A 16180-nucleotide genomic window follows, 5' to 3' on the forward strand; every position below is an offset into this window, starting at 1 on the left:
CTCTCTAGCTCAGGGCCAGGAGCGGTCATTGTCTGAACATGGACTGACCTCTCTCTAGCTCAGGGCCAGGAGCGGTCATTGTCTGAACATGGACTGACCTCTGTCTAGCTCAGGGCCAGGAGCGGTCATTGTCTGAACATGGACTGACCTCTCTAGCTCAGGGCCAGGAGCGGTCATTGTCTGAACATGGACTGACCTTTCTCTAGCTCCAGGGTGAGGAGCGGTCAGTGTCTGAACATGGACTGACCTCTCTCTCGCTCCGGGGTGAGGAGCGGTCAGTGTCTGAACATGGACTGACCTCTCTCTCGGTCCAGGGTGAGGAGCGGTCAGTGTCTGAACATGGACTGACTGCTCTCTAGCTCCAGGGTGAGGAGCGGTCAGTGTCTGAACATGGACTGACCTCTCTCTAGCTCCGGGCCAGGAGCGGTCAGTGTCTGAACATGGACTGACCTCTCTAGCTCCGGGACCAGGAGTGGTCAGTGTCTGAACATGGACTGACCTGTCTCAACTCCGGGAGCAGGAGTGGTCAGTGTCTGAACATGGACTGACCTCTCTCTAGCTCCGGGACCAGGAGTGGTCAGTGTCTGAACATGGACTGACCTCGCTCTAGCTGCGGGCCAGGAGCGGTCAGTGTCTGAACATGGACTGACCTCTCTCTAGCTCCGGGGTGAGGAGCGGTCAGTGTCTGAACATGGACTGACCTCTCTCTAGCTCCAGGGTGAGGAGCGGTCAGTGTCTGAACATGGACTGACTGCTCTCTAGCTCCAGGGTGAGGAGCGGTCAGTGTCTGAACATGGACTGACCTCTCTCGAGCTCCGGGACAGGAGCGGTCAGTGCCTGAACATGGACTGACCTCGCTCTAGCTCCGGTGTGAGCAGCGGTCAGTGTCTGAACATGGACTGACCTCTCTCTCTAGCTCCGGGCCAGGAGCGGTCAGTGTCTGAACATGGACTGACCTCTCTCTAGCTCCGGGCCAGGAGCGGTCAGTGTCTGAACATGGACTGACCTCTCTCTCGCTCCGGGGTGAGGAGCGGTCAGTGTCTGAACATGGACTGACCTCTCTCTAGCTCCAGGGTGAGGAGCGGTCAGTGTCTGAACATGGCCTGACTGCTCTCTAGCTCCAGGGTGAGGAGCGGTCAGTGTCTGAACATGGACTGACCTCTCTCGAGCTCCGGGACAGGAGCGGTCAGTGCCTGAACATGGACTGACCTCTCTCTCGCTCCGGGGTGAGGAGCGGTCAGTGTCTGAACATGGACTGACCTCTCTCTAGCTCCAGGGTGAGGAGCGGTCAGTGTCTGAACATGGACTGACTGCTCTCTAGCTCCAGGGTGAGGAGCGGTCAGTGTCTGAACATGGACTGACCTCTCTCTAGCTCCAGGGTGAGGAGCGGTCAGTGTCTGAACATGGACTGACCTCTCTCTAGCTCCGGGCCAGGAGCGGACAGTGTTTGAACATGGACTGACCTCTCTCTAGCTCCAGGGTGAGGAGCGGACAGTGTTTGAACATGGACTGACCTCTAGCTCCAGGGTGAGGAGCGGTCAGTGTCTGAACATGGACTGACCTCTCTAGCTCAGGGCCAGGAGCGGTCATTGTCTGAACATGGACTGACCTCTCTCTAGCTCAGGGCCAGGAGCGGTCATTGTCTGAACATGGACTGACCTCTGTCTAGCTCAGGGCCAGGAGCGGTCATTGTCTGAACATGGACTGACCTCTCTAGCTCAGGGCCAGGAGCGGTCATTGTCTGAACATGGACTGACCTTTCTCTAGCTCCAGGGTGAGGAGCGGTCAGTGTCTGAACATGGACTGACCTCTCTCTCGCTCCGGGGTGAGGAGCGGTCAGTGTCTGAACATGGACTGACCTCTCTCTCAGTCCAGGGTGAGGAGCGGTCAGTGTCTGAACATGGACTGACCTCTCTCTAGCTCCAGGGTGAGGAGCGGTCAGTGTCTGAACATGGACTGACCTCTCTCTAGCTCCGGGCCAGGAGCGGACAGTGTTTGAACATGGACTGACCTCTCTCTAGCTCCAGGGTGAGGAGCGGACAGTGTTTGAACATGGACTGACCTCTAGCTCCAGGGTGAGGAGCGGTCAGTGTCTGAACATGGACTGACCTCTCTCTAGCTCCGGGGTGAGGAGCAGTCAGTGTCTGAACATGGACTGACCTCTCTCCAGCTCCGGTGCGAGGAGCGGTCAGTGTCTGAACATGGACTGACCTCTCTCTAGCTCCGGTGTGAGCAGCGGTCAGTGTCTGAACATGGACTGACCTCTCTCTAGCTCCAGGGTGAGGAGCGGTCAGTGTTTGAACATGGACTGACCTCTCTCTAGCTCCAGGGTGAGGAGCGGTCAGTGTCTGAACATGGACTGACCTCTCTCTCGCTCCAGGGTGAGGAGCGGTCAGTGTCTGAACATGGACTGACCGCTCTCTAGCTCCAGGGTGAGGAGCGGTCAGTGTCTGAACATGGACTGACCTCTCTCTAGCTTCGGGGTGAGGAGCGGTCAGTGTCTGAACATGGACGGACCTCGCTCTAGCTCCGGTGTGAGCAGCGGTCAGTATCTGAACATGGACTGACCTCGCTCTAGCTCCGGGGTGAGGAGCGGTCAGTGTCTGAACATGGACTGACCTCTCTCCAGCTCCAGGATGAGGAGCGGTCAGTGTCTGAACATGGACTGACCTCTCTCTAGCTCCGGGCCAGGAGCGGACAGTGTTTGAACATGGACTGACCTCTCTCTAGCTCCGGGGTGAGGAGCAGTCAGTGCCTGAACATGGACTGACCTCTCTCCAGCTCCGGTGTGAGGAGCGGTCAGTGTCTGAACATGGACTGACCTCTCTCCAGCTCCGGGGTGAGGAGCGGTCAGTGTCTGAACATGGACTGACCTCTCTCTAGCTCCAGGGTGAGCAGCGGTCAGTATCTGAACATGGACTGACCTCTCTCTAGCTCAGGGCCAGGAGCGGTCAGTATCTGAACATGGACTGACCTCTCTCTAGCTCCAGGCCAGGAGCGGTCAGTGTCTGAACATGGACTGACCTCTCTGTCGCTCCAGGGTGAGGAGCGGTCAGTGTCTGAACATGGACTGACCTCTCTAGCTCCGGGGTGAGGAGCGGTCAGTGTCTGAACATGGACTGACCTCTCTCTAGCTCCAGGCCAGGAGCGGTCAGTGTCTGAACATGGACTGACCTCTCTCCAGCTCCAGGCCAGGAGCAGTCAGTGTCTGAACATGGACTGACCTCTCTCTAGCTCCAGGGTGAGGAGCGGTCAGTATCTGAACATGGACTGACCTCTCTCTAGCTCCAGGGTGAGGAGCGGTCAGTGTCTGAACATGGACTGACCTGTCTCTAGCTCCGTTGTGAGCAGCGGTCAGTGTCTGAACATGGACTGACCTCTCTCTAGCTCCGGGGTGAGGAGCGGTCAGTATTTGAACATGGACTGACCTCTCTTTAGCTCCAGGGTGAGCAGCAGTCAGTATCTGAACATGGACTGACCTCTCTCTAGCTCCGGGCCAGGAGCGGTCAGTGTCTGAACATGGACTGACCTCTCTCCAGCTCCGGGGTGAGGAGCGGTCAGTGTCTGAACATGGACTGACCTCTCTCTAGCTCCAGGGTGAGCAGCGGTCAGTATCTGAACATGGACTGACCTCTCTCTAGCTCAGGGCCAGGAGCGGTCAGTATCTGAACATGGACTGACCTCTCTCTTGCTCCAGGCCAGGAGCGGTCAGTGTCTAAACATGGACTGACCTCTCTCTAGCTTCGGGGTGAGGAGCGGTCAGTGTCTGAACATGGACTGACCTCGCTCTAGCTCCGGTGTGAGCAGCAGTCAGTATCTGAACATGGACTGACCTCGCTCGAGCTCCGGGGTGAGGAGCGGTCAGTGTCTGAACATGGACTGACCTCTCTCCAGCTCCAGGATGAGGAGCGGTCAGTGTCTGAACATGGACTGACCTCTCTCTAGCTCCGGGCCAGGAGCGGACAGTGTTTGAACATGGACTGACCTCTCTCTAGCTCCGGGGTGAGGAGCAGTCAGTGCCTGAACATGGACTGACCTCTCTCCAGCTCCGGTGTGAGGAGCGGTCAGTGTCTGAACATGGACTGACCTCTCTCCAGCTCCGGGGTGAGGAGCGGTCAGTGTCTGAACATGGACTGACCTCTCTCTAGCTCCAGGCCAGGAGCGGTCAGTGTCTGAACATGGACTGACCTCTCTCCAGCTCCAGGCCAGGAGCAGTCAGTGTCTGAACATGGACTGACCTCTCTCTAGCTCCAGGGTGAGGAGCGGTCAGTGTCTGAACATGGACTGACCTCTCTCGAGCTCCGGGGTGAGGAGCAGTCAGTGTCTGAACATGGACTGACCTCTCTCCAGCTCCGGTGTGAGCAGCGGTCAGTGTCTGAACATGGACTGACCTCTCTCTAGCTCCAGGGTGAGCAGCGGTCAGTATCTGAACATGGACTGACCTCTCTCTAGCTCAGGGCCAGGAGCGGTCAGTATCTGAACATGGACTGACCTCTCTCTTGCTCCAGGCCAGGAGCGGTCAGTGTCTAAACATGGACTGACCTCTCTCTAGCTTCGGGGTGAGGAGCGGTCAGTGTCTGAACATGGACTGACCTCGCTCTAGCTCCGGTGTGAGCAGCAGTCAGTATCTGAACATGGACTGACCTCGCTCGAGCTCCGGGGTGAGGAGCGGTCAGTGTCTGAACATGGACTGACCTCTCTCTCTAGCTCCGGGCCAGGAGCGGTCAGTGTCTGAACATGAACTGACCTCGCTCTAGCTCCGGTCCAGGAGCGGTCAGTGTCTGAACATGGACTGACCTCTCTCTAGCTCCAGGCCAGGAGCGGTCAGTGTCTGAACATGGACTGACCTCTCTCTAGCTCCGGGCCAGGAGCGGTCAGTGTCTGAACATGGACTGACCTCTCTCTAGCTCCAGGCCAGGAGCGGTCAGTGTCTGAACATGGACTGACCTCTCTCTAGCTCCGGGCCAGGAGCGGTCAGTGTCTGAACATGGACTGACCTCTCTCTAGCTCCGGGCCAGGAGCGGTCAGTGTCTGAACATGGACTGACCTCTCTCTAGCTCCGGGTTGAGGAGCGGTCAGTGTCTGAACATGGACTGACCTCTCTCTAGCTCCAGGGTGAGGAGCGGTCAGTGTCTGAACATGGACTGACCTCTCTCTAGCTCCGGGGTGAGGAGTGGTCAGTGTCTGAACATGGACTGACCTCTCTCTAGCTCCGGGCCAGGAGCGGTCAGTGTTTGAACATGGACTGACCTCTCTCCAGCTCCAGCGTGAGGAGCGGTCAGTGTCTGAACATGGACTGACCTCTCTCTAGCTCCGGGGTGAGGAGCTGTCAGTGTCTGAACATGGACTGACCTCTCTCTAGCTCCAGGGTGAGGAGCGGTCAGTGTCTGAACATGGACTGACCTCTCTCTCGCTCCGGGGTGAGGAGCGGTCAGTGTCTGAACATGGACTGACCTCTCTCTAGCTCCAGGGTGAGGAGCGGTCAGTGTCTGAACATGGACTGACCGCTCTCTAGCTCCAGGGTGAGGAGCGGTCAGTGTCTGAACATGGACTGACCTCGCTCTAGCTCCGGTGTGAGCAGCGGTCAGTAGCTGAACATGGACTGACCTCGCTCTAGCTCCGGGGTGAGGAGCGGTCAGTGTCTGAACATGGACTGACCTCTCTCCAGCTCCAGGATGAGGAGCGGTCAGTGTCTGAACATGGACTGACCTCTCTCTAGCTCCGGGCCAGGAGCGGACAGTGTTTGAACATGGACTGACCTCTCTCTAGCTCCGGGGTGAGGAGCAGTCAGTGCCTGAACATGGACTGACCTCTCTCCAGCTCCGGTGTGAGGAGCGGTCAGTGTCTGAACATGGACTGACCTCTCTCTAGCTCCGGGGTGAGGAGCGGTCAGTGTCTGAACATGGACTGACCTCTCTCTAGCTCCGGGCCAGGAGTGGTTAGTGTCTGAACATGGACTGACCTCTCTCTAGCTCCGGGGTGAGGAGCGGTCAGTGTCTGAACATGGACTGACCTCTCTCTAGCTCCAGGGTGAGGAGCGGTCAGTGTCTGAACATGGACTGACCTCTCTCTAGCTCCAGGGTGAGGAGCGGTCAGTGTCTGAACATGGACTGACCTCGCTCTCGCTCCGGGGTGAGGAGCGGACAGTGTCTGAACATGGACTGACCTCTCTCCAGCTCCAGGGTGAGGAGCGGTCAGTGTCTGAACATGGACTGACCTCTCTGCAGCTCCAGGCCAGGAGCGGTCAGTGTCTGAACATGGACTGACCTCTCTCTAGCTCCAGGGTGAGGAGCGGTCAGTGTCTGAACATGGACTGACCTCTCTCTAGCTCCAGGGTGAGGAGCGGTCAGTGTCTGAACATGGACTGACCTCTCTCTCTAGCTCCGGGCCAGGAGCGGTCAGTGTCTGAACATGAACTGACCTCGCTCTAGCTCCGGTCCAGGAGCGGTCAGTGCCTGAACATGGACTGACCTCTCTCTAGCTCCAGGCCAGGAGCGGTCAGTGTCTGAACATGGACTGACCTCTCTCTAGCTCCGGGCCAGGAGCGGTCAGTGTCTGAACATGGACTGACCTCTCTCTAGCTCCAGGCCAGGAGCGGTCAGTGTCTGAACATGGACTGACCTCTCTCTAGCTCCGGGCCAGGAGCGGTCAGTGTCTGAACATGGACTGACCTCTCTCGAGCTCCGGGCCAGGAGCGGTCAGTGTCTGAACATGGACTGACCTGTCTCTAGCTCCGGGACCAGGAGTGGTCAGTGTCTGAACATGGACTGAACTCTCTCTAGCTCCGGCGTGAGGAGTGGTCAGTGTCTGAACATGGACTGACCTCTCTCTTGCTCCAGGGTGAGGAGCGGTCAGTGTCTGAACATGGACTGACTGCTCTCTAGCTCCAGGGTGAGGAGCGGTCAGTGTCTGAACATGGACTGACCTCTCTCTAGCTCCGGGACAGGAGCGGTCAGTGTCTGAACATGGACTGACCTCTCTCTAGCTCCGGGACCAGGAGTGGTCAGTGTCTGAACATGGACTGACGTCCCTCTAGCTCCAGGGTGAGGAGCGGTCAGTGTCTGAACATGGACTGACCTCTCTCTAGCTCCGGGACCAGGAGCGGACAGTGTCTGAACATGGACTGACCTCTCTCTAGCTCCGGGCCAGGAGCGGTCAGTGTCTGAACATGGACTGACCTCTCTCTAGCTCCGGGCCAGTAGTGGTCAGTGTCTGAACATGGACTGACCTGTCTCTCGCTCCGGGGTGAGGAGCGGTCAGTGTTTGAACATGGACTGACCTCTCTCTAGCTCCGGGGTGAGGAGCGGTCAGTGTCTGAACATGGACTGACCTGTCTCTAGCTCCGGGGTGAGGAGCGGTCAGTGTCTGAACATGGACTGACCTCTCTCTAGCTCCAGGGTGAGGAGCGGTCAGTGTCTGAACATGGACTGACCTGTCTCTAGCTCCGGGGTGAGGAGCGGTCAGTGTCTGAACATGGACTGAACTCTCTCTAGCTCCGGGGTGAGCAGCGGTCAGTATCTGAACATGGACTGACCTCTCTCTAGCTCAGGGCCAGGAGCGGTCAGTGTTTGAACATGGACTGACCTCTAGCTCCGGGGTGAGGAGCGGTCAGTGTCTGAACATGGACTGACCTCTCTCTTGCTCCAGGGTGAGGAGCAGTCAGTGTCTGAACATGGACTGACCTCTCTCTAGCTCCGGGATGAGGAGCGGTCAGTGTCTGAACATGGACTGACCTCGCTCTCGCTCCAGGCCAGGAGCGGTCAGTGTTTGAACATGGACTGACCTCTCTCTACCTCCGTTGTGAGCAGCGGTCAGTGTCTGAACATGGACTGACCTCTCTCTAGCTCTGGGGTGAGGAGCGGTCAGTGTCTGAACATGGACTGACCTCTCTCTAGCTCCGGGGTGAGGAGCGGTCAGTGTCTGAACATGGACTGACCTCGCTCTAGCTCCGGGACCAGGAGTGGTCAGTGTCTGAACATGGACTGACCTCTCTCTAGCTCCAGGGTGAGGAGCGGTCAGTGTCTGAACATGGACTGACCTCTCTCTAGCTCCAGGGTGAGGAGCGGTCAGTGTCTGAACATGGACTGACCTCTCTCTAGCTCCAGGGTGAGGAGTGGTCAGTGTCTGAACATGGACTGACCTCTCTCTAGCTCCAGGGTGAGGAGCGGTCAGTGTCTGAACATGGACTGACCTCTCTCTATCTCCAGGGTGAGGAGCGGTCAGTGTCTGAACATGGACTGACCTCTCTCTAGCTCCAGGGTGAGCAGCGGTCAGTGTCTGAACATGGACTGACCTCTCTCCAGCTCTGGTGTGAGGAGCGGTCAGTGTCTGAACATGGACTGACCTCTCTCTAGCTCCGGGGTGAGGAGTGGTCAGTGTCTGAACATGGACTGACCTCTCTCTAGCTCCGGGGTGAGGAGCGGTCAGTGTCTGAACATGGACTGACCTCGCTCTAGCTCCGGGCCAGGAGCGGTCAGTGTCTGAACATGGAATGACCTGTCTCTAGCTCCAGGGTGAGGAGCGGTCAGTGTCTGAACATGGACTGACCTCTCTCTAGCTCCAGGGTGAGCAGCGGTCAGTGTCTGAACATGGACTGACCTCTCTCTAGCTCCGGGGTGAGGAGTGGTCAGTGTCTGAACATGGACTGACCTCTCTCTAGCTCCGGGGTGAGGAGCGGTCAGTGTCTGAACATGGACTGACCTCGCTCTAGCTCCGGGCCAGGAGCGGTCAGTGTCTGAACATGGAATGACCTGTCTCTAGCTCCAGGGTGAGGAGCGGTCAGTGTCTGAACATGGACTGACCTCTCTCTAGCTCCGGGCCAAGAGCGGTCAGTGTCTGAACATGGACTGACCTCTCTCTAGCTCCGGGCCAGGAGTGGTCAGTGTCTGAACATGGACTGACCTCTCTCTAGCTCCGGGCCAGGAGCGGTCAGTGTATGAACATGGACTGACCTCTCTCTAGCTCCGGGCCAGGAGCGGTCAGTGTTTCGTGTTCCTGCTGTGTATTCTTGTTTTGAAATGCCACTTTTTCCAACCGATTAATCTGGGCTCAGCCTCCTTTGGATAATTAAGGACTATTTCCTTAACTTGTGTCTGCATATCCAACAAGAGAGGATGTAATCAGATCAGTTTCTGGATCATTAAACAGGACGAGTAAGTGACCTGTAAGTGGGAGAGCATTTGGGAGAAGTGAGCACAACGAATTGGGTTCACATTAAAGATGGATAAAGGGAAAGAGGAATCGAAAGGTGATGGACTGGGAATCGGATTAATTGTTGGTGATGGACTGGGAATCGGATTAATTGTTGGTGATGGACTGGGAATCGGATTAATTGTTGGTGATGGACTGGGAATCGGATTAATTGTTGGTGATGGACTGGGAATCGGATTAATTGTTGGTGATGGACTGGGAATTGGATTAATTGTTGGTGATGGACTGGGAATCGGATTAATTGTTGGTGATGGACTAGGAATCGGATTAATTGTTGGTGATGGACTGGGAATCGGATTAATTGTTGGTGATGGACTGGGAATCGGATTAATTGTTGGTGATGGACTGGGAATCGGATTAATTGTTGGACAAAGGGGCAGATCAGAGAGATGTTTAAATGTGAGATGGATAAGTTAAAGGTTAAATCCACTCTGACTAGTCGTACGGCGGGCATATCAGAGGCTGGGGTTCCATAGAAACCAAGGATACAACAAAAATAAGGTTTAAAGACGAACGGCCGGTTGTATGTGGGTGCCAGGGATTCCCAGCCCCCTCGTATCGAGATAATGTTCTCCAATCAGAGCCACAGACACCAGCGGTCTGTGCCGGGATTAGTACCATGGGAATTCACTCCTGTTAAGAGTCTGATCTTTCACATTAACAAACAAACCTGCCTGAGAGAACAACAGCTGTCAGCATCAGAGACCACAGCTGGACTGGCATTGCTTCCCTCTGTCCAGAAACAGCCTGGTCTGTGCTTGGAGTCCCCTTGGGCCATCCGAATAGTCCAGGGAGGAAGAACAGAACTATCTGCCCCTCCCCTGTACCTAAGCCTGTTGGCCTCTACATGACGATCTGAAAATGATACTTGTATATCAAATATTCACTTTGTTTTGTCAGTGAACAAGCTCAGAGCCTCGGGTGCGATGTGATATTGTGACAGACACTCTCTCTCTTTCAGGTTTGCTCAGATATCGATGAATGTAACGACGGGAATAACGGTGGCTGCATAACAAACTCAATCTGCACAAATACAGCGGTGAGTGATCAGAAATCTGCAGCTGGTTCCAGCGATGCTCTTGTTGCCCGAGAGGGCACATGGTGCCTCAGTGAGTAACCGCACAGTCCCAGGGTCCGTCACTGGCTGCTGATCTCACCTGGTGCAGCGCTAGGGTTGCACACCCCGAGTTTAGGGAGGGAGGAAATTCGATCTCTGATGTTGGAAAGTGACTACAAATAAACTCCCGTCTATTGGATCAGCTGAAATGCTGGGGCCGAATTAATTCACTCCATTGTGTGAACATTGGACAGGATCACGTTCAATAGTGATGCCTCTGTGGTAGAACAGTGTTCACTGGTCTAACATGAGGAATAGTCTGTGGAACTGAAATCCAGTGAGAGTCACCGTGCCCTCTCTGCTGATAGAATCTGGCTCCAAACTGCTGGGCATTCAGAGAGCCCCTGGTGTCACGGTGCTGACACTAACTCCGCGAGGGGACCCTGGACACTGAGCCCCTGGTGTCACGGTGCTGACACTAACTCCGCGAGGGACCCTGGACACTGAGCCCCTGGTGTCACGGTGCTGACACTAACTCCGCGAGGGACCCTGGACACTGAGCCCCCGGTGTCACGGTGCTGACACTAACTCCGCGAGGGACCCTGGACACTGAGCCCCTGGTGTCACGGTGCTGACACTAACTCCGCGAGGGACCCTGGACACTGAGCCCCTGGTGTCACGGTGCTGACACTAACTTCGCGAGGGGACCCTGGACACTGAGCCCCTGGTGTCACGGTGCTGACACTAACTCCGCGAGGGGACCCTGGACACTGAGCCCCTGGTGTCACGGTGCTGACACTAACTCCGCGAGGGGACCCTGGACACTGAGCCCCTGGTGTCACTGCACTGACACTAACTCCGCGAGGGGACCCTGGACACTGAGCCCCTGGTGTCACGGTGCTGACACTAACTCCGCGAGGGGACCCTGGACACTGAGCCCCTGGTGTCACGGTGCTGACACTAACTTCGCGAGGGGACCCTGGACACTGAGCCCCTGGTGTCACTGCACTGACACTACCTCCGCGAGGGGACCCTGGACACTGAGCCCCTGGTGTCACTGCACTGACACTAACTCCGCGAGGGACCCTGGACACTGAGCCCCTGGTGTCACTGCACTGACACTAACTCCACGAGGGGACCCTAGACACTGAGAGCCCCTGGTGTCACGGTGCTGACACTAACTCCGCGAGGGGACCCTAGACACTGAGAGCCCCTGGTGTCACTGCACTGACACTAACTCCGCGAGGGACCCTGGACACTGAGCCCCTGGTGTCACGGTGCTGACACTAACTCCGCGAGGGGACCCTGGACACTGAGCCCCTGGTGTCACGGTGCTGACACTAACTCCGCGAGGGGACCCTAGACAGAGAGCCCCTGGTGTCACTGCACTGACACTAACTCCGCGAGGGGACCCTGGACACTGAGAGCCCCTGGTGTCACTGTGCTGACACTAACTCCGCGAGTGACCCTGGACACTGAGCCCCTGGTGTCACTGTGCTGACACTAACTCCGCGAGGGACCCTGGACACTGAGCCCCTGGTGTCACTGCACTGACACTAACTCCGCGAGGGGACCCTGGACACTGAGGGACCCTGGACACTGAGAGCCCCTGGTGTCACGGTGCTGACACTAACTCCGCGAGGGGACCCTGGACACTGAGAGCCCCTGGTGTCACGGTGCTGACACTAACTCCGCGAGGGACCCTGGACACTGAGGCCCTGGTGTCACGGTGCTGACACTAACTCCGCGAGGGGACCCTGGACACTGAGAGCCCCTAGTGTCACTGCGCTGACACTAACTCCGCGAGGGGACCCTGGACACTGAGAGCCCCTGGTGTCACTGCGCTGACACTAACTCCGCGAGGGGACCCTGGACACTGAGCCCCTGGTGTCACTGCACTGACACTAACTCCGCGAGCGACCCTGGACACTGAGCCCCTGGTGTCACTGCACTGACACTAACTCCGCGAGCGACCCTGGACACTGAGAGCCCCTGGTGTCACGGTGCTGACACTAACTCCGCGAGGGGACCCTGGACACTGAGCCCCTGGTGTCACTGCGCTGACACTAACTCCGCGAGGGGACCCTGGACAATGAGCCCCTGGTGTCACGGTGCTGACACTAACTCCGCGAGGGACCCTGGACACTGAGAGCCCCTGGTGTCACTGCACTGACACTAACTCCGCGAGGGGACCCTGGACACTGAGCCCCTGGTGTCACGGTGCTGACACTAACTCCGTGAGGGGACCCTGGACACTGAGAGCCCCTGGTGTCACTGCACTGACACTAACTCCGCGAGGGACCCTAGACACTGAGAGCCCCTGGTGTCACGGTGCTGACACTAACTCCGCGAGGGGACCCTGGACACTGAGCCCCTGGTGTCACTGTGCTGACATTAACTCCGCGAGGGGACCCTAGACACTGGGAGCCCGTGGTGTCACTGCGCTGACACTAACTCCGCGAGGGGACCCTGGACACTGAGCCCCTGGTGTCACTGCGCTGACACTAACTCCGCGAGGGGACCCTGGACACTGAGAGCCCCTGGTGTCACTGTGCTGATACTAACTCCGCGAGGGGACCCTGGACACTGAGCCCCTGGTGTCACTGCGCTGACACTAACTCCGCGAGGGGACCCTGGACACTGAGAGCCCCTGGTGTCACTGCACTGACACTAACTCCGCGAGGGGACCCTGGACACTGAGAGCCCCTGGTGTCACTGCACTGACACTAACTCCGCGAGGGGACCCTGGACACTGAGCCCCTGGTGTCACTGCGCTGACACTAACTCCGCGAGGGGACCCTGGACACTGAGCCCCTGGTGTCACGGTGCTGACACTAACTCCGCGAGGGGACCCTGCACACTGAGCCCCTGGTGTCACTGCGCTGACACTAACTCCGCGAGGGGACCCTGGACAATGAGCCCCTGGTGTCACGGTGCTGACACTAACTCCGCGAGGAACCCTGGACACTGAGAGCCCCTGGTGTCACTGCACTGACACTAACTCCGCGAGGGGACCCTGGACACTGAGAGCCCCTGGTGTCACTGCACTGACACTAACTCCGCGAGGGACCCTGGACACTGAGCCCCTGGTGTCACTGCACTGACACTAACTCCGCGAGGGACCCTGGACACTGAGAGCCCCTGGTGTCACTGCACTGACACTAACTCCGCGAGGGGACCCTGGACACTGAGCCCCTGGTGTCACGGTGCTGACACTAACTCCGCGAGGGGACCCTGGACACTGAGCCCCTGGTGTCACGGTGCTGACACTAACTCCGTGAGGGGACCCTGGACACTGAGAGCCCCTGGTGTCACTGCACTGACACTAACTCCGCGAGGGACCCTGGACACTGAGAGCCCCTGGTGTCACGGAGCTGACACTAACTCCGCGAGGGACCCTGGACACTGAGAGCCCCTGGTGTCACTGCACTGACACTAACTCCGCGAGGGACCCTGGACACTGAGAGCCCCTGGTGTCACGGTGCTGACACTAACTCCGCGAGGGGACCCTGGACACTGAGCCCCTGCTGTCACTGTGCTGACACTAACTCCGCGAGGGGACCCTAGACACTGGGAGCCCGTGGTGTCACTGCGCTGACACTAACTCCGCGAGGGGACCCTGGACACTGAGCCCCTGGTGTCACTGCGCTGACACTAACTCCGCGAGGGGACCCTGGACACTGAGAGCCCCTGGTGTCACGGTATTGACACTAACTCCGCGAGGGGACCCTGGACACTGAGCCCCTGGTGTCACGGTGCTGACACTAACTCCGCGAGGGGACCCTGGACACTGAGAGCCCCTGGTGTCACTGCACTGACACCAACTCCGCGAGGGGACCCTGGACACTGAGCCCCTGGTGTCACTGCACTGACACTAACTCCACGAGGGACCCTGGACACTGAGAGCCCCTGGTGTCACGGTGCTGACACTAACTGCGCGAGGTGACCCTGGACACTGAGAGCCCCTGGTGTCACGGTGCTGACACTAACTCTGCGAGGGACCCTCGACACTGAGCCCCTGGTGTCACGGTGCTGACACTAACTCCGCGAGGGACCCTGGACACTGAGAGCCCCTGGTGTCACTGCGCTGACACTTACTCCGCGAGGGACCCTGAACACTTGAGCCCCTGGTGTCACTGCACTGACACTTAACTCCGCGAGGGGACCCTGGACACAGAGCCCCTGGTGTCACTGCGCTGACACGAACTCCGCGAGGGGACCCTGGACACTGAGCCCCTGGTGTCACGGCGCTGACACTAACTCCGCGAGGGGACCCTGCACACTGAGCCCCTGGTGTCACTGCGCTGACACTAACTCCACGAGGGGACCCTGGACACTGAGCCCCTGGTGTCACGGTGCTGACACTAACTCCGTGAGGGGACCCTGGACACTGAGCCCCTGGTGTCACGGTGCTGACACTAACTCCGTGAGGGGACCCTGGACACTGAGCCCCTGGTGTCACTGCACTGACACTAACTCCGCGAGGGACCCTGGACACTGAGAGCCCCTGGTGTCACTGCGCTGACACTAACTCCGCGAGGGACCCTGGACACTGAGAGCCCCTGGTGTCACGGTGCTGACACTAACTCCGCGAGGGACCCTGGACACTGAGCCCCTGGTGTCGCTGTGCTGACACTAACTCCGCGAGGGGACCCTGGACACTGAGAGCCCCTGGTGTCGCTGCGCTGACACTAACTCCGCGAGGGACCCTGGACACTGAGAGCCCCTGGTGTCACTGTGCTGACACTAACTCCGCGTGGGGACCCTGGACACTAAGCCCCTGGTGTCACTGCGCTGACACTAACTCCGCGAGGGGACCCTGGACACTGAGAGCCCCTGGTGTCACTGCGCTGACACTAACTCCGTGAGGGGACCCTGGACACTGAGCCCCTGGTGTCGCTGCACTGACACTAACTCCGCGAGGGGACCCTGGACACTGAGCCCCTGGTGTCACTGCGCTGTCACTAACTCCGCGAGGGGACCCTGGACACTGAGCCCCTGGTGTCACGGTGCTGACACGAACTCCGCAAGGGGACCCTGTACACTGAGCCCCTGGTGTCACGGTGCTGACACTAACTCCGCGAGGGGACCCTGGACACTGAGCCCCTGGTGTCACTGCGCTGACACTAACTCCGCGAGGGACCCTGGACACTGAGAGCCCCTGGTGCCACTGCACTGACACTAACTCCGCGAGGGACCCTGGACACTGAGAGCCCCTGGTGTCACTGCGCTGACACTTACTCCGCGAGGGACCCTGAACACTGAGCCCCTGGTGTCACTGCACTGACACTAACTCCGCGAGGGGACCCTGGACACAGAGCCCCTGGTGTCACTGCGCTGACACGAACTCCGCGAGGGGACCCTGGACACTGAGCCCCTGGTGTCACGGCGCTGACACTAACTCCGCGAGGGGACCCTGCACACTGAGCCCCTGGTGTCACTGCGCTGACACTAACTCCACGAGGGGACCCTGGACACTGAGCCCCTGGTGTCACGGTGCTGACACTAACTCCGTGAGGGGACCCTGGACACTGAGCCCCTGGTGTCACGGTGCTGACACTAACTCCGTGAGGGGACCCTGGACACTGAGCCCCTGGTGTCACTGCACTGACACTAACTCCGCGAGGGACCCTGGACACTGAGAGCCCCTGGTGTCACTGCGCTGACAGTAACTCCACGAGGGACCCTGGACACTGAGCCCCTGGTGTCGCTGTGCTGACACTAACTCCGCGAGGGGACCCTGGACACTGAGAGCCCCTGGTGTCAGTGTGCTGACACTAACTCCGCGTGGGGACCCTGGACACTAAGCCCCTGGTGTCACTGCGCTGACACTAACTCCGCGAGGGGACCCTGGACACTGAGAGCCCCTGGTGTCACTGCGCTGACACTAACTCCGTGAGGAGACCCTGAACA

General features: G+C 58.5%; 1 protein-coding gene across 1 annotated transcript in view; it reads left to right on the top strand.

The window, feature by feature from the left end:
- Nucleotides 1-16180, top strand: part of LOC147086343 (thrombospondin-3-like) — a 145581-nt gene that overhangs the window by 13791 nt on the left and 115610 nt on the right. Inside the window, exon 4 of the mRNA XM_085978405.1 lies at nt 10172-10249. Coding sequence (XP_085834531.1) covers nt 10172-10249 — 78 coding nt within the window. The remainder of the gene's footprint in view (nt 1-10171; nt 10250-16180) is intronic.

Source organism: Somniosus microcephalus, unplaced genomic scaffold, assembly GCF_052327205.1.
Source record: "Somniosus microcephalus isolate GS21.2 unplaced genomic scaffold, FLI_Smic_1.0 unresolved_chr7, whole genome shotgun sequence".
NCBI classification, from domain to species: domain Eukaryota; kingdom Metazoa; phylum Chordata; class Chondrichthyes; order Squaliformes; family Somniosidae; genus Somniosus; species Somniosus microcephalus.